The 18,607-nt window shown below is 41.4% G+C and overlaps 1 protein-coding gene across 8 annotated transcripts in view; it reads right to left on the reverse strand.

Moving 5' to 3' along the window:
• Nucleotides 1-18,607, reverse strand: part of mcf2l2 (MCF.2 cell line derived transforming sequence-like 2) — a 137,966-nt gene that overhangs the window by 91,152 nt on the left and 28,207 nt on the right. For 7 of the 8 annotated variants that reach the window (XM_051947577.1, XM_051947575.1, XM_051947569.1 and 4 more), the window contains exons 2-7: nt 15,693-15,776; nt 7,878-7,992; nt 3,052-3,142; nt 2,797-2,916; nt 1,480-1,596; nt 1,196-1,345 (exon numbers count right to left, since the gene is read on the reverse strand). In XM_051947577.1, the coding sequence (XP_051803537.1) occupies nt 1,196-1,345; nt 1,480-1,596; nt 2,797-2,916; nt 3,052-3,142; nt 7,878-7,992; nt 15,693-15,776 (677 nt within the window). The remainder of the gene's footprint in view (nt 1-1,195; nt 1,346-1,479; nt 1,597-2,796; nt 2,917-3,051; nt 3,143-7,877; nt 7,993-15,692; nt 15,777-18,607) is intronic. The other variant, XM_051947570.1, reaches the window with a different exon arrangement.

Raw genomic sequence — 18,607 nt, forward strand, 5'->3', positions numbered from 1 at the left:
GCGAATGAAAGGCTCGTCTGTCACTTTTGTTTGTTGTTTCAGCAAAAAGGAAAATATGAAACAGATTTTATGTCTCACTCCTGGTGCTATAGGCCTGCTCACATCAGTGATGATAACAGTGAAATTTCAGGCTGTAGGGAACCTATTTCAGTGCAGTTGCTGTGACCTGTAGATGCACTCATGGAGTTTTGATAATATTTGCACTGTGCTTTCGAGCAATACTTAACTCTGACTGCTCCTCTGATCTAAAGCAAAGAGGCTTGAGGACATCAAAGCTGTCTGCACCCTACTCTGTCAAATGGCAGGCAATGTTATAGGATGTTTACATAGCCACTGTCAACTAGCCTAGCCGCTAGACAACCCACGGCAACGAATTTAATTCTCTGCCAGGGTGGGTCTAGTTACCCTCCATAAGGCTCGAGGCTGGATTCTCCTAAAACTGGCCGGACCAATCACCATGAAGTGTAGAGTCAGAAGGCGGGCGTAACTAAGTGACGACAGAGGCGCGACACTTCTGACAGAAACAACCGGCGCACAATAAACAGTTATCTTTCCACTCGGCTTTGGCCACAGCCCTTAAAGATTTGAAGCTAAAATTCAACTTGAAAGATAAACAAAGGACGGCACTGAAGTGTTTCATTGAGAAGAAAGACGTATTTGGACTTATGCCGACGGGATATGGCAAATCCTTAATATACCAGTTGGCTCTGCTGGTTGGGAAGCTAATAGGACTTAGCCACAATCCGCCGGCGGAACTCCGTCAGCCTATTTGTTGCGCTGATTGGTTGTATACCTACCCAATTACTGCAGAGTGATTTGATAGACAACCTTTTAGCCCGCCTCCCTCCCTGTCGAGCAGCCCTAGACCCTTGTGCCTTCAGAATTCAGAACATGGGTCTCGCGCGGCTAAGCTAACTGTCAACAGTAGTCAATGCAAAACCCCCAAGTGGTCTCAAGATCAAAATGCTTCTGCTATCACAAATTTTCAAATGAATTTCACTGTGCCATTTTTGATGTGACTGTCAATCTCTTTATTGGACCTTTTACCACGAAACTTGCCATGTCTAGTTTGAAACCCACGTACTTGTACACGTTTATGAATCAGCTGAAGTTTTATCAAGTATCAGTCTCTTTAACCCCAATATTTGTGAAAATCTTTCCTGTTGTACATGTGCTACTGTATTAAATGCATCACCTTGAGGTTATTGTGTTTGTCGGTGTGCGCGGTGAGAAGGTCTTTGGTGCACTGGACATCATTGGGTAGCTCCGTCTCTGCCAGGTCTGTCCCAAACTTCTGTAACATCTGGGCTGTGGTTTTCACTGTCATAGCGAAGTTTTCTATAGCCTGGGGAAAAGGATCCAAGCATCACTCAGCAGTCTTTTTGACCACATAACTGATATGAAGTCCAATCTGTAGTTCATTCAATCAGTAGTCTTGAGGTAAAGACACACTGTATTTGGTGCTTCATGTTTACTCACAGTTCGGTGGTGTATCCACTGACTGTGACAGTACTCCAGGCTTCCTCCTAGCTCCCGGGTCAGTTGACCTTTATCCACATAGCCATGTAGGTCCGACAGAGAGTTCAGCATCACAATCTGCAAACACAGTGCATCACTGTAACTGCTTGTGACGACATTATCACCAGTCTTTATAAACATCTTATTGGCATTTCACTGATTTTGCACTCCAGGTTTAGTTTAATTGATATTTACAATTAAAGACACTCTCTAAAAACATTTGTATAGCTTCATTGGAAGAAATGTATGAGGACAAACTTTGATGGGGTTAGCTAAGCTTGGATAACAGTTATCAACAACAGAAAGTCTGAGAGACACACCTTGAGTTTGGAATATGTGAATTAAACCAGTAAGGTCTAATATTGTTTCATGCTGTTATTATATTGCTGCATTGTTGGAAGCAGCAACTTACTGAAGCCAATACAATATAAAGTGTTCTACAGTTGTGACAGAAAATGTGATAGCTTTTGGTATTCACATTGTTTCCTGGTAACTTGATGAGGAACATGAATGCATGCAAGGAAAACCCTAACAGGATGGTCTAACATCCTGCGCCTAAAGGAATTTTGCATGGAAGAAGAATTTTCCTTGTGGTTGTGTTCAACTTGAGGCTTGACTTAAGACTGTTCATGTTCACAAAGCATCTCACGGGCAAGCAACATGTGCACATAACGTGTAAGGAGTCAGGGCACATCAGGTCAGCAGCACAGATGCTTGTTGTTGTCTTCAACGTTCATGTGGTTGAGCACCAAGACAAAATCCCCTGGAGTCAGATGAACAGGACGGAGTTCAGCAGTAAGGTCTTTGAGGAAGAACACTTGGTGCAAACACAGTGCAGTGACTCTATACAGGACTGTGTCTCCCTGTGACTGTCTCTTCTGCAAGTCGCAGGGTCACCATTTTAATAAAGATAAAGACATTCAGCTCATCGCAGATGGTGCTTGACATGTTTACACAACAGCACTTACAGGGAGCATTGGAAGCATTGCAGAATTGCCAAGAGTGGTGTATCACTCCACTAGGAAACTATCTAAACATAAACGGCATCCTAACCCTAACCCATCTTGTAACTTTGTGATATGACCTTTGTCTGTTGGCTCTGTATTAAAGAGGGTCAGATGTTTGCTTATCTAAACATGTAAAAAAAAAAAAAAAAAAAAAAGAGCAACTGCATTTTGCCTGCCTGGTTTCTGTTAGATTTTTGGGTCTTTCATTCTGAGCCATGGCATAGCTTGACTCAGAATGCCATGGCTCAGAATGAAAGACCAGCATGCTTACCGGTACCTTCATTTTAAAGTCATCCTTGTGCAGCTTGATTCCGAGGTCTGCTATAGCTCTCTGGAAGAATCTGGATGGTCTCAGCACCAAAACCAGCTGAAGGTTTCCTGGAAACGCACCCTGGATAAAAACATAGAAACTGGTCTTTTTCTGGGTCAGCCATCAAACTCAAGCAAATTAGTGGCATTGGCCATGTTGACATCCATGAATGTATTTATACAATGCTTTGAACACAATAGATCTTATAGAACTTACAGCGATCCTGGATAAAGAGGCCTTTACTGAGCTCCATTTGTCCTTCCGCCGGTCGATGATGATAACGAAGCCGATACTGGCAGCATCCAGGCTGGAGACAGGAGGTTTAGGAGACATGTAAGAGGAATATTGCTTTGTGGATAAGTGCATGTCGAAGCAGTCATAATCAAATTCCCAAAGACTGATGGTTTAATGTGTCTGAGCATACACAGCTCAGCTGAGGAGCAAAAGCATCTTGCATATTTTTATGACTAGACAAGTTGGTTCACCAACTTGGTGCAGTAAGATGCTGCAGATGTTTTATCAGTCTGTGGTAGCAAGTGTCCTGTTTTATGCTGCAGTCTGCTGGGGAGGCAGCATAAAACAGAAGGATGCAAGGCGTCTGAACAAACTGATTAAAAAAGCTGGCTCTGTGGTTGGAATCGGATTGAAGACATTGGAGGATGAGGTGGAGAGACGGGCACTGAGCAAGATGGAGGACATTCTGACAAACATGGATCATCCACTTCACATCTGCCTCAATGAACAACGAAACATCAGTGGACGGCTCCTATCCCTGCGCTGCAAGACCGAAAGATTTAGGAAATCTTTCTTGCCATCAGCAGTCAGGCTATTCAATTCAAAATTAAACGGACAAGAACCCTGACAACTGAATTTCCCTTTGGGGATGAATAAAGTGATTCTGATTCTGACAGGGGTCTCTGTGTGCTCAACTCAGAGCTGGAGTGCTGCCTCTGCAGATTGAGGTAGGTCGTTACAAAGGGATGCCCGAGGATAAAAGACTATGTATTGTGTGTGATATGTCTTTGGTTGAAGATGAATTTCATTTAATGTTTTATTGTCCTTTGTATATGAATTTGAGAACTGTTTTGTTTGCAAAAATCCAGAATGCTAATCCTGATCTGTTTTGGATGTCCGAGGGAGAAATGCTAAAATGGTTATTTGAAAACGAAATAGTTTCCATTGCTAGCTATATAGAGAAGGCATGGACTTTGAGAGTGAAAACTATGTATACAATCTGATGTTTATAGTGATTAATTTAACTGTATGCCATCTTCTCTGTTTGATGACTAGTGTCATATAAGCCCATATGGGCTGGGCACTTATATGGGTGCATGACACTTAAATAAAATATATTCATTCATTCATTCATTCACTACCAGTACCTTGCAATAGTAACTCTGTTAGTCTGACTAACATTCAGTGCAATATCACTGATACATGCAAAAATGCTATTTTTAAAACCAGTACTTACGCATATTTTGGTTTATCTCTATGTATATACACACGTGGACAAAATTGTTGGTACCCCTCAGTTAAAGAAGGAAAAACCCACAATTCTCACTGAAATCACTTGAAACTCACAAAAGTAACAATAAATAAAAAATTATTGAAAATTAAATAATCAAAAACAGCCATCACTTTTGAATTGTTGATTAACATAATTATTTAAAAAAACAAACTAATGAAACAGGCCTGGACAAAAATGATGGTACCTCTATAAAAGATTGAAAACTATTTGACCAGAGTGACATGATTAACTCAGGTGTGTCATTTAATTGACATCACAGGTGTTTCCAAACTCATAATCAGTCAGTCTGCCTATTTAAAGGGAGACAAGTAGTCACCCTGCTGTTTGGTGAAAAGGTGTGTACCACACTGAACATGGACAACAGAAAGCGAAGGAGAGAATTGTCCCAGGACATCCGAAAAAAAATTATAGACAAACATCTTAAAGGTAAAGGCTATAAGACCATCTCTAAACAGCTTGAAGTTCCTGTGACAACAGTGGCTCATATTATTGAGAAGTTCAAGACCCACGGGACAGTAGCCAACCTCCCTGGACGTGGCCGCAAGAGGAAAATTGATGACAAATTGAAGAGACGGATCGTTGGAATTGTATCCAAAGAGCCCAGAGCAACCTCCAAAGAAATTAAAGGTAAACTCCAAGGCCAAGGTACATCAGTGTCAGATCGCACCATTCGTGGTTGTTTGAGCCAAAGTGGACTTCATGGGAGACGACCAAGGAGGACACCACTGCTGAAAAAAACTCATAAAAAAGCCAGACTGGAATTTGCAAAAATGCATGTTGACAAGCCACAAAGCTTCTGGGAGAATGTCCTTTGGACAGATGAGACCAAACTGGAGCTTTTTGGTAAGGCACATCAACTCTATGTTCATAGACTCAAAAACCAAACATACGAAGAAAAGAACACTGTCCCTACGGTGAAACATGGAGGAGGCTCAGTAATGTTTTGGGGCTGCTTTGCTGTATCTGGCACAGGGTGTCTTGAAAGTGTGCAAGGTACGATGAAATCTGAAGACTATCAAGGCATTCTGGAGAGAAATGTGCTGCCTAGTGTCAGAAAGCTTGGTCTCAGTCGCAGGTCATGGGTCTTCCAACAGGACAACGATCCAAAACACACAGCCAAAAACACCCAAGAATGGCTGAGAGAAAAGCGTTGGACTATTCTAAAGTGGCCTTCTATGAGCCCAGATCTGAATCCCATTGAACATATGTGGAAGGAGCTGAAACATGCCATTTGGAGAAGACACCCATCAAACCTGAGACAACTGGAGCTGTTTGCTCATGAGGAGTGGGCCAAAATACCTGTTGACAGCTGCAGAACGCTCATTGACAAATACAGAAATCGTTTAATTGCAGTGATTGCCTCAAAAGGTTGTGCAACAAAATATTAAGTTATGGGTACCATCATTTTTGTCCAGCCCTATTTCATTAGTTTGTTTTTTTAAATAATTATGTTAATCAACAATTCAAAAGTGATGGCTGATTTTGATTATTTAATTTTCAATAAATTTTTATTTATTGTTACTTTTGTGAGTTTCAAGTGATTTCAGTGAGAATTGTGGGTTTTTCCTTCTTTAACTGAGGGGTACCAACAATTTTGTCCACGTGTGTATGTCATTCCTTAGATGTCTGCACTATCTTTGCTGCTGGAAATTTCCCCACTGGGTGATTAATAAAGGCCTATGTGATCTGATATGATCTGCTCTTATGGCATGGTCTGTTCACAAAGATGTGGCCTCATTTGTCAGAGGGGTGGAGTCTGTTGTTGTCAGGAAATACCCTCATCCTCAACAAGAAGGGATCAGTGATTGAAGGGCAAGAAAGAAAGAGTTATCTGCTATGCCTTATGGATGAGGCCTGTTTCGGTCATCGCACAATTTGGGGCTTGTTTTTTGTCATTGGGGTTGGAACGCACTACTCAGCATCCGGTATCTAAATGGATGGAGATGAGATGAAACATTCACAAGTAGCTTGGTAGGAAAATGTTCCAAGTAATCTACAAAACCAATGCTCTACAAAATCCAATGTTTCCATAAATACATTGAGGATAGAGGTGAATGTATTGGATTTATAACCTTTGAGAAAATTACAGGTATGCCCCACCTGCAAACTGCTTGCATTTCATCAGAAAAGAATTAGAGATGGATCTTCAGACTACACATAGTGTTGCATTTTGTGCAATGTGTGGGCAGTGTCACCCTTGTAACACACACCGATGTAGCAGAAACACAATAAGCGATGTTATAGCTAGCTCTGACTCCACCAGTTACAATATTAAATGATTCCTACAGTCTTACAATATATTTCCAAGATAAGTATTTTTACAGCTGATGTGTTTTACTGAAAATGTTTCAACTTTTTGTTTTTCATTACTCCGCCATGGAATGCGGCGGAGTTATGTGACAGTCGGTGTCTGTCTGTCCGTCAGCCACATTACTCAAAAACGGACAAGCAGATTTGGATGAAATTTTCAGGGAAATGACACAAGGCCCAAGTGATTAGATTTTGGCAGCAATGTGGCTTATATCCATGGATTTGTTAAAGATTTCTGTAGGGCTGGACCCGAATATTCGTTTGCCACGGCAGTGTCCGGATATTAATTTTGGTATCCGAATATTTGCTCCCCCGGTCGGACGTTACCGGGCGGAATGAATATTCGGCGTTACCGTCTTCCCTCCGCCTTTGGCCCACATCGGCTCATCCCGTCGTGGGATCACATATACTTATACACATATGTCTGAATATTCGGATATTCGTCTTTAATAGGGCCCGAATATCCGGAGACCTGAAACCACTATTCGGGCCAGCCCTAGATAATAGAACAGTGTCACTGTAACTATGACTACCAGTGTCATCAGTCTGTCAGTCAGTCATCAGCCATGAGTCATTACTGTCAGAGATTATTTAATAAAATCAGCAGACACACAGGCAGAGACTTTCACGTTTCCTCTCAGAACCATCAATCTTGAGGAGAAGATCATAAACCCCTCATTTCCAGACTGTTTTTGGGGTCAGATACGGTGTCAAAACACATTCACAAAGTGAGTCGTGCTGATACTGAGCTGCTGTCATTCCAGACTTAAGTTTAAAGCCTAATTCTAATAATCTCAAACTACGTTACCTGCTGACAATCGCATGATTGCAATCCTACTGCAAATAAACTGTGGCTCATGACTTTTTTGAAGATTTCATTTGTCAGAAATCATATGACTGAGCAGCCATGGCAGAGTACTACACTCTGAGTGCTTTTGTTTTGAAAATGTAGTATTGCTGCTGGTTAGCAGGGAAAATCTCAAGAGAAGTCACTGTCAGATCATAGACCTTTAAAGTGCACTAACCTATTGCCACAAATGAACCCCTGAACACTATCATTTTAAAAAACAACAAAACTAACTGTGAAACAGAAAACTTGCTGCAGGTGTGAAAAAATATATTTGCAACTGAGCCACAAATTGACATCCTTCTGCAAAGACTAATGCTTTTCTGTTCATTTGTCTGTGTGTGTGTGTATACGTACCTGGGGATGCTGGTCAGGTAAGTAACTACATTGAGGAAATCTTCCTCTGGCACTTCACTGAAGCCTGAGTACTCTGGGAAGGTGATGATGGGGGCGCCATCTTTCCCTCGCCCTCCTGCAGTAAAGAAACACCACGTGCAGCATTTACTGTATGTTTGAACTTTACCTATACTGCAAGACATTTGTACATGAAATAGATAAAAGCCTTTGCTTTTACTTGGTGGACTGAGGTGTCAATCAAATGGCTCTGGGCGTAGCTTTCTGTCCAGGGTGGATGGTCGTACCTGATCACACGATTCCTGCCCTTATTTATTTATTTATTTATTCTTCTTTATATTCCCACATTTATTTATTTATTTATATTTTAATGTGGCACTCCTGTGACTCCATATTCCAGCTCCTAAAGGAAGTGAAATGATACGGTTTGTATTTCATGCTTGATGATGCTTACGGTAATTTTATTATTCACCTTCTCTCATTACTTGTCTTTATTGTCAGGCCAGCTATAGGGAAGCCCAACTATTAATCTCTTTGAAATCAACATTTAAATGCAAAAAGATTAAATCATTTCATGTGCATCAATTAAATAACTTAGTCATGTAAATAATAAGATAGGAATATTTGTGCTTCAGTCATAAATTTTCCCATTTGACATTATCCACAAAAACTCACTAGATGGCGGCCTTGAGCCAAAAATGCTGAACACATCTCAGCTCAATGACATCATGTGGAGTGAAAGCTAAGGGGGACTGTACCTTTAAAAGCTTCCAACACATGTAAAGTGAAGAAAACTCAAAATCGAACCCTTCTTATTGTGTTGACACAGACACTCATGGCATTTTTTTTCCTTCTCACCAATCATCATTAAGCCACTCCATCACTCAATTAAGTTGTGGAAAATGCAACATCCGTACATGATATGATGAGGAAGTAGTCTAAAGCCTGAGTCATATGGTCTCACATGCAGCCTGTCATAATGTGGCGAGAAATGCTTGGTATTGTTAGTTAAGGCAGGTAAGGGTTACATTGACCTAGTCAGTCCCGGAAACATATTTTCAGAGTTTCACAGGCTCTATGACAGGGCCATTGTTTGGCCAATCAGAAGAAGGGGTAGGTTTTTATTTTTGAGACAGGGGACAGCATCTGTCACCAATGATACAATTGTCTGTCATTTTACTTTTGCAATACATGTGCTGGAGTACAGAGCCCAACTTAAGTATTTAGTTTATTGTATGTTCATATATCAATTGATGAAATGCAATCAATTCAGTTACATTTTTTAAAAATTATTTTGTTTTCTATATCTCTATGCATGTTTTTTTAAATCAAAATTCATATTTTTGGTTCTAAATTTCTTTCTGTAAAGTCAATCACTTCTGTGTTTTGAACAATTTATTACTTCCAGAAGTGACTGACTGGCGAACAACTTTGATTTTTTAAAAATTTCTTTTCTTTTGCCAGTCAATCACAGAAAGTGATTGAAAGACAAACTACAGTGCCACCACTGTGGTGTTGACATTAAAAATATTTGAAAAAAATTAAAGGGTGAAGTTGGACAATGCCAACGTCAGTGTGCTCATTGCATCAGCAACCTTAGGGCTTGATAGCTGGACATTTGTGGTCAGCTGGTGGCCACTACTGATTCTGACTCTGTTGTCTCTTTGCTGGGGCAAATTTCCATTGGAACTGAAATGGTTAGGTGGGCGTCTCTGGTGTACATTGTTGAACTTGCCCCTGTGATTCTGCTGTGGTGTGAACCATTGCTGGTTGTCCTTTTTTATTTGGCCTTTGCAGTGACAGAAGTTGTCACTGTGCTGTCTCTGTGCAAAGCCTGCACAAGAAGTGTTTCTGTCAAAGGTTGCATCTAACGGCCTGCGATGATAATCAGCTTGGTACGCTGGTCTGTTGTACCAAGTGGGCCTTGGACTGGTGAACCTTTGGTAGCTGGGATACCTCTGCCAAGTCCATGCACCGAAGAAATTGTCGTCTTGCGTAGGACCCTGGTTTCTTTGATGACCAATGTTCCATTGCCTGCGTGCAACTTGATTACTAATGCTGCGGCTGGTGTGGGGTTGTTGTCTTGCAATGCTCACCCCAGTGTCTCCTTGAGGCCCACATCCTTGCACAGCAGCAGGAGGGCGCTGCCCACCGCCTCTTTGAAAGAATGCTGTCCTTTGAAACTGGGCGCGCTGTTCATGTCTGCGATTTGCCTTCATATCAGAGGAATTTCTGTTGGGTGCCAAGTCAGAGTTTCCACGATGGCTGAGATGTGACAGTTGGTCAGCCATTCTTATTTTAAACGGAACGGTGCGGTTCTGTTTTTTACTTTCAGTTGAACCATTGTCTTTTATTGGCTTGGCCTCTTTTTCTTCATTTGTCATTTCAACGGTCTCCGGAGGTGCAGCTTGTTCTCCGGAGGTGCAGCTACCTGGGTTGCTGCTCTGAGTTGTTCCAATAGTAGATTTTGCCTTGGAAACATTGTCTTCCTCATCCGGTGAGTCTGATTTTTCGGAGGCTGGCAAGCAGTTCATATCTGCGATATTTACGCAGTGCCTGCAAAATGCATGGAGGCAATGGCTCTTCTCTTGGTTCCTCTCATGTCTGGGTCTCCAGAGGTGCAGCTACCTGGGTTGCTGCTCTGAGTTGTTCCAATGGTAGGGTTCTTCTTGGAAACATTGTCTTCCTTGTCCAGTGAGCCTGTGATTTTTCAGTGGCTGGCAAGCAGTTCATATCTGCGATGTTTACGCAGTGCCCACAAATCCATGGATGCAATAGCTCTCCTGTGTGACCCATGTGCCGTAGGTTTAACACCTTCATCATCAATCACTGACTCTGACATTCTGCCATCATTCTGATATCATCGCTTTCATCATTGTGATTTCATGGGATTGGATGACATCATTATGTCACTGCAGCTTTCAGCCATGTCACCATGGCAACAGATCCGGGACATTCTACTGATACAGTGTTTTATATTACTACTACTACTGCCGCAGCCACCCTTAATTACATAATTGCAAATAGGCAACCATACAATAACAGACAACAACCTGTATTACAGAAATAAATATAGCAACTCAGTGTTTGGTATGTACGAATATATATCAGTGGTTCTGCCTCAGAGACCAACATCTGTCATCCATTCTAAAAGTTACGATAGCTTATCACTTCAAAAAATATATAGTCCAGTGTATGTATTTAAGCAGCAAGCCAACACTGAGGTATCATATTTAGGTCTGTAAAATGGGCTGCATTGTGAGTTTGATTGACTGCAAAGTACATTTGTGATTTTGAGAGTTTTGGTTGCAGCTGATTGTAAGTCAGAAGGCTAGGCTGTGTGAGACATGTCAATTACTTGATGAAAGATGTCTTAATTAGACCATTTCTTGATTGTCCCACACAAACATTATGTTTTCAGGCCTGTAAAACAGGTTATATGTGACCTGTAGAAATATGCTTAGGATACAGAGTACATCAAAATGCAATCTTCACATTCCAGCACAAGGTCAGCCTCACTACTGCACACTAAGAGTGGACTGTTTCAAAAACCTTGCTCAAGGGCCCAGCAAAGGGAGTCTGAGGGTGCTGATGCTTGAACTTGTGATCTGTGGCCTAAAACCTTAATAGCTGAGGTGGTAGTTATCTAAATATGACCAAAAGCAAAACTAAAGATTTCTTATTTAGTCTTTATATGAGGACATATTCGTAAATACCAAACACTGAGTTGCTATATTTATTTCTGTAATACAGATTGTTGTCTGTTGTTATATGGTTGCCTATTTGCAATTATGTAATTAGGGGTGGCTGTGGCATTAGTAACAATTGTGCTATTCTTTACTGTCATAGGATTACTAAACGGAAATGTTTATAGTTAATTTTGCCTTTCAATGTGATTCAGCTCCTTATAAATGTCTAAAACTAATCAATCATTTGACAATGCGTCTAGCGGTGTAATGTAAAAGATTCCAAACAAAATCGAGGTGAATGAAAGTCAATATTGGACTGAACATTGAACAGGAGGTCTAGAAACATAACTCTGTGTCTGTTGTACATATAAAATAGAATTTATCTACCAAGTAAGAGTGTACTACTTATTAAAATATCAACTTTCTGAGATGAGTAAGGACATGACAATATATGTTTCCAGCTCTTGACATTGTCTCCAAGTGACCAAACAAAACTTAATGCTGTTCTCTATGGACTCAACACAGGATAACAGCAGATTTGTGCAGACACTCTTTAGCCCTTTGACTATTTTCAAAAAAGATGCTGATTGTGTTCAGATTGTGTTTGGTGAATGTGCTTTGTCACTGGTTTGTCACATTCGCCATGGCATTGACCAGCCTGAAGAAATTCCCTTCACCAAGCAAAGAATGGTTCCAGTTCAAGGGACAGAGTTATATTTAAAGAAAAAAAAAAATCAAACCAGATGATCATACCAGACCAACCCACATCCTACCGGGAAGGCACATACACTCACAATAGACCACATGGTGAAGCGCATAAACCAGGCTTGTGTTAAACCTATGTAATTGTGGAGGTAAGTAATGCTGAGAGAGAGGAACTTTTGGAAAGAATTATTTTGGCTGTTGTGAGAGGACTGAGAGAAGGAATGAGAGGCATCCCTGAAGAACCACACAGGCTGTGCTGTGTCACCACTAACAGCACATCTGGAAAGTGTGAGCCCAGCGTGAATGCTGGGGTGGCACAAGCAATGTTCCTGTCTAAACTAAATTTAAAAAAAAATAAATAAAAAAATGTGTCTTTCCACCAGCTGTACTCCAGTAAATAACTGGACCGGCCTTCGTAATATCTAGAGAACCTATGATATGTAGGTGTCTGTTATTGCCCTTGGTGGTGGCCACACGGTGTCAGTATAGAGACTTGCACATCGGGGAGTTTAGAGTTATAATGTATATGTCTTGCGGATGCTTTACTTGATTATTACATAGTTATCTGAAAGCTTAGTTTGCCATAAGAACTTGGAAAACAGATCTTCCGTTAACTGTGTTTATGCAAAGTTTGACCTAGCTTAGCATAAAGACTGGAAACAAGAAGATGCCTGGTTCTATCCAAAGTATGCTTCTACCAGCATCTGTTAGGATCACTGGCATTTGTTAAACCCTGTGTCAATTAAATACATCTGCCACAACATTAAATCCACTGGCACAATATTGCTATTAAGGCATGAAGTCCATGAAACCTCTCATGGCTTCCTGTGGCATTAGGCACCAAGCGGTAGCAGCAGATTTTTAAAGTCCTGGATATTACAAGACTGCACCTGCATGGATCTGATTTGATTTTCTAGCACAACTGAAAGATGCTTGGTCAGATTAAGACCTGAGGGGATTTAGAAGCCATGTCAACATCTTGAACTCTTTGAAATATTACTCAAACTATTCCTGAACAATGTTTGCAGAGTGGCAGGGAGGCCACTGTCATCCAGAAATACTGCTGCCATAAAGTGCTGCAAGTGGTGTCCAGCAATGTTTTGGAAACACATGAATTCAGGACCCAAGGGTTTTCCAGCAGAACATTTCTCAGAACTTCACACCGTCTTCTTCTACATCCTGCTGCCATCTCTGCCTCAGTCAGGTGAGACACATGCGTCCGGCCTGTCATACGATGTCAAAGAAAACGTGATTCATCAGGCCGGTGCACTGTGCATCCTGACATCTTTCTATCATTGCAGCATTGAGGTTTTTAGCAGTCTGTGCTACAGTATCTCTTCTGTGGGATGGAACCGCATGGGCAAGCCTTCATCACTGAGCCTTGTCCAGACTACTTTTGCTAGGTACTAACCACTGCATTCCAGGAACACCTGACAAGACCTGCCATTTTATAGCTGCTTTGAACAAATCATCTAGCCATCACAGTTTGGTCCCTTTCAAAATTGCTCAGATCCTCAAGCTGCCCATTTTCTTGCTATCAACACATCGATTTTCAAGAACTGACTATTCATTTCTTGCCATTTTTGGAGGGGAATTTTGTACCAGGCTATTCAATGGTTCAGACCAGTAACTAGTAGCCAAGCAACACAATGACAGATAACTCTTTTACTATCAAGTTGTCATTGTTGGCACATTATTCCTGTCTTCTCGTCCTTTATCTTCTCAGCAACAACATGCGCAAAGCATATTTTAATTAAATGATTGGATCTAACGTAATCAAAATATGCATATCGCTGCCCTTTTTTGACATGTCAACCAAGAAATATTACTTTGAGTTTTTTTATTGAGTATTATTTGGCTACCTGAAATGGAAAATGTTCAAATAAATCATAAGAAACAAAGCAAAGACAGAGGAATATGCAACTGCTTTTCTCATGCTTCCCTCCTTGCAGACAACGAGATAACACTTTCCAGAACTAGTCTATCCATTCAGCCAGGTGCCCTGCTGCGTGTTTGCAAGCAACAAAGAATGTTTTCAGAGATGTGGCTGTGTTCTCCTAAAATTAAGTCCACTATAACAAAATTGTGTGCTTTCGATAAGAACAAATAGAACTGCTTTGTATATTTCTGCATCTTTTTCCTTATCAAATACTTTAGAGATACATCCTTATAACTGCTGTATTTGCTTTGTTTTTATTATTAAAAATCTGTTCTCTACTGACTTATTTTGACTGATTTTCAGTTCTGTTGTCATTTCCTACGCTTCTTCCACCACTTCTGTCTTGTTTGCAGCCACTCCTGCCTCATCCGTCACCGTAATCAGCTCAGCTCAGTTCCCTGGATCCCTCTCTGTCCTGTTCCCTTCACCATTTCCCTCTGCTCTGGTCAGTTCAGGTTCCAGCTCAAGTCTTAGCCACAGGTTCCCAGCTACCTGCCCAAGCCTTGACTTCATTTTTCCTCTTGCCAGCCCAGCTGCTCTCCAGTTTTATTTCTCCAGTCCAGCTTATTCTCTCATCCCCCTTGCCTGTCTTTAAATACACTGCCTGTTTACCACTCCCTCTACTTTGTGCCTCTGAGTCAACACTAGGGTTCACTTGCCTGTGTAGCAATTCACTGCTTCATTAGTGCTTAGCTGGCAGTATCCTTTGTCTGGGTTGAATACAGGTTGTCCTTGCAGGCTGCAACAATATTCAGCATTAAGGTAGAGCAGCCTGAGAGGCAAAACTGAGGACAAAAACATTTAGGCATTCACTGTGCCTCATTATCCTCACTGATTTGAACACAGATATAATTCAAGAGGGTTCAAATGCCTGTCTGAACATTTTAATTAACTGTGATCCTCTGGACTGAAATGTGAAATCACCCTAAAAGTATTAAATGCACACAGACAGAAACCTCTGTGCTCACGAATCTCCCGTGAACCACTACGTTTTGTGGAATTAAATGTTCAAATATCACTCCTTCAGACTTCCTTTTCTGTCCTACTCCAACTGAACACATAACCACTCACAGCTGAAGGGTTCTCTGTGTTTTTCTCATTTTCTTGTGATTCCCCGCGTGAAAAATAAAAAGTCATAAGAGAACTGAGCAGCTGCATTACACAAAGTCCTTTTTTCTTCCATGTCTTGTGTTACTTGTGATGCAACTCAAGAAAAAACACACCACCAGGTCAGAAACTGTTCAAATGTACTTCTGTATTAGAAGCGGTAAAAGTGAAACTTGCAGGTCCAGCATAAACAAAAAAGAGGAAGTGACAGCAGAAGTGGAACTGTAAGGTAAGATGGTCTTGGGAGGATAGGTGCACCAGTTTTCACTTGTGAAACTTTTGTGACAGAAGTTTCACAAGTGATGTTGTCTGGACATCCATACATGGAGTCACAACCTCCAGGTGTGGACAGAAGAACAGCGGAGTCTCATTTCTTACCTGAAAGCAAGGCAAACTGGCGATGAAGCTGCTCTATGATGTCTACGGCCAGCAGGGGCCTGATCTCCTGCTGCATGATCTCATCTGTAAGAAGAAGCACACTGATCAGATACACAGATATAAAATAAAACAGCCACACATCTACAGTTATCCTCCACCTGCTCAACAATCTAATTTGATGAGAGATATTGACACATCAAACACACACCATACAGCCGGAAAAAAAGTGAATGTTGCCTGGTTGGCGAGTAAACATCAAATTAAACAACAAAAGTAAAATCATGAGATTAACTATTAAAGCAAACAGTAGCCAGTGGAAGAAAAAAAAAAACCCTGCTGTACAGATGGCAAGAAAATTCATTGCTACTGTTGATGATTCACAACTAGAAAACAGCTGTTTCATGCAGTGTTCCCAACACAGCAACACAAAAGTACTGAACAGATTGAACATATAAAATACGGAGCTATTTTTAAAGTTTACAGAATGAGCTGGCGCTCCCTCTTGTCCTGAGACTCCTCAACACCCTGCAGGCAAACTGTTTTCCACGGTCAGTACAGCCTCCCTCTCACTAAGCCTGTACCACGTCTCCTCCTCAGTGGGGTTTCTGCGACCTGAGCCTGAACTGGTTAAGGATTTTGCAGTGGCCTCTCGCAGTTTGTCGCCAGCACCCACTGGCATAGGTATTTCAATGACAGGGAGTAAACCCCGATGCATAGGTGGGGCCCGACAGACCGGACTACTGGCAGTTCTCTCCAAATCTAGTGCACCCAAACCGTCACTCTGATCCTCAGACTGCAAAGAGCCCTTGTTATTTTTTTTCCCTCTGGCCTTTAAAATCCTATGGTGATGTGGAATGAAAGTAGGCACAGACCAGAGATTGTGTGGGAGTGACTAGCCGAACCACGCATACAGGCAGCAGTGGACTAACAGCTGCTGAAGTGTGCGGCCCCATACTGCTCACCCCTGATGGGGATAGAGATGCTTCGCCAACAGACCAACAACCAAAACATTCCTTTCTTGTCATTAAAGAGAACACAAGATAAAGAATATTGACATACATAGAGTTTTTGGCACATCTCCAAACATGTTTTAGCTAGTGCGAAAGGAGAATCACCAGCATCAAGTGAAAAAGCACCATCATTTAACTGATGATTTAATTAGTTAGAAATACCAGGAAATGCACTGATTTCTGTCAACTTTGGTAACATGGTCTTGTTGCCTGTATTGTACGCAAACTAATCATGTTTGCTGCTGTGCACAGTCACCTCCCAAATGTCTACCCTGAGCCAGGAAAAACCCTGCTTCACAGTGATTCATGGAATGTTTTCAATCTTCTGGACTTGGCTCTGATATCTGATGGGCCCCACCATCAGCTATCTGAACTATAGAACTACTGCCACCAACACTGCTACACTCTGTTAAACCTGGCTTCATTGAGAAGAAGCGAAGGGCTTGGCATTATTGTAAACACATACCAGTTGTAGCACAACCCAGAATCTCCCACTGCCATTATAGGATCCTGATGACACGCTGCATTTCCCTGACGTAGTGGTAGTTTGTTCCCTAATCAGCATCAATACAACAACCAAGGATGAGATCAAGGAGACCTTCAACAAAATACTGCACTTCATTCTCCTGGAAATCTCACCAGTTGACAAGATAATCTTTATGTGAAACTTCAGTGTTGCCTTTCCTCTATTCAGTACACCAACTGTTACAAACTGCATCGTCTACATAAGAGCAAACACTAAACCACCTGGTAGCACGGCCTCTCAATAAAACTCACACTTGAATTATATCATCACACCAACGACATGATCAGTTATTCCAGTTCAAACAGCTCCCCAACCTCTGCATTACCAACTCTGAATTCAGACCCAGAGTCGTCATCATTGGTCCAGTTCCAGGGCTCTTAATCATTGTCCATTTCTCAGATTAGTCATTGATTCAAATAGATCTGGTGTTTCACACATTGATCGCTGTTTATCTACATAGCTGAGGTCAAAGGTCAAAAGTCTGTAGGTCTGAACAAAAGGGAATAAGCATCTGCCTGCATTTATGTCAGAAAAACAAATAAAATGAAGAAAAGCATGGCTGATGTAAGTTGACAGCGTACGTTTCCTGTAATCTATTTTAACCTTCAAGATGAATTTTCACACTTGTGCTTAGAATCTTTCAGTAGATCATTCCGTGCAAGGGCCTAAAAGAGTTTCACATAAAACATATGAGCTCAAGGTCTACTTTTTACCTTTTTTCCAGGAAAAGAAATCTAAACCTTTTTTTGTCTTCTACTGCATTTTTTTAAAAATTTCATTTTTTAATTTCAAAGTGCAACAAAGAGAAGTAAAGCCAGAGACCTCTGGAGTGTGGGAGCATAAGGAGAAAGGAAGAAGTTAGGGTGAGGAGAGTGGAGCTGAGGGAGGGAAGCGAAAAGGGTGAAACAGCAAAGAGGGGAGCTCAGAGGAACAGAGAGGAGCTTTAGTGCTTTCAGGAGTACTGCTGTGGAACTCCATATCCTGGTCTGGAGATGGGTCTCCCCGTTGGTGACTGAGAATTGATGTTGAACTTATCACATGCAGTCTGTTCTGAAACTGTCCATTTCTGACTGAAGATAAAATATGATATAAGAAACTAGATTAAAGCGTTCTCAGACAAGGCTTCGAGCCTATGTGTGTGTGTGTGTTCATCCATTAGACTCCAACCTGCTCTGGTTTCATGATTATTATAGTTGCCTTGTATGCTCCAGCTCTAGGCGCAGCATACAGTGAACAAAACTTTCTCTGTCATTGAGAATAAAGACTTGCATTTACACTGACTGCACTTTATTAGTCTGAAACATGCTTGGGTAGGTTGTGTGCTGGTGGGGGTGGGGAGAGACACAAGGAGGAGAGGAGCTGATAATGGCCTTTAATGG

Source organism: Acanthochromis polyacanthus, chromosome 4, assembly GCF_021347895.1.
Source record: "Acanthochromis polyacanthus isolate Apoly-LR-REF ecotype Palm Island chromosome 4, KAUST_Apoly_ChrSc, whole genome shotgun sequence".
NCBI lineage: Eukaryota > Metazoa > Chordata > Actinopteri > Pomacentridae > Acanthochromis > Acanthochromis polyacanthus.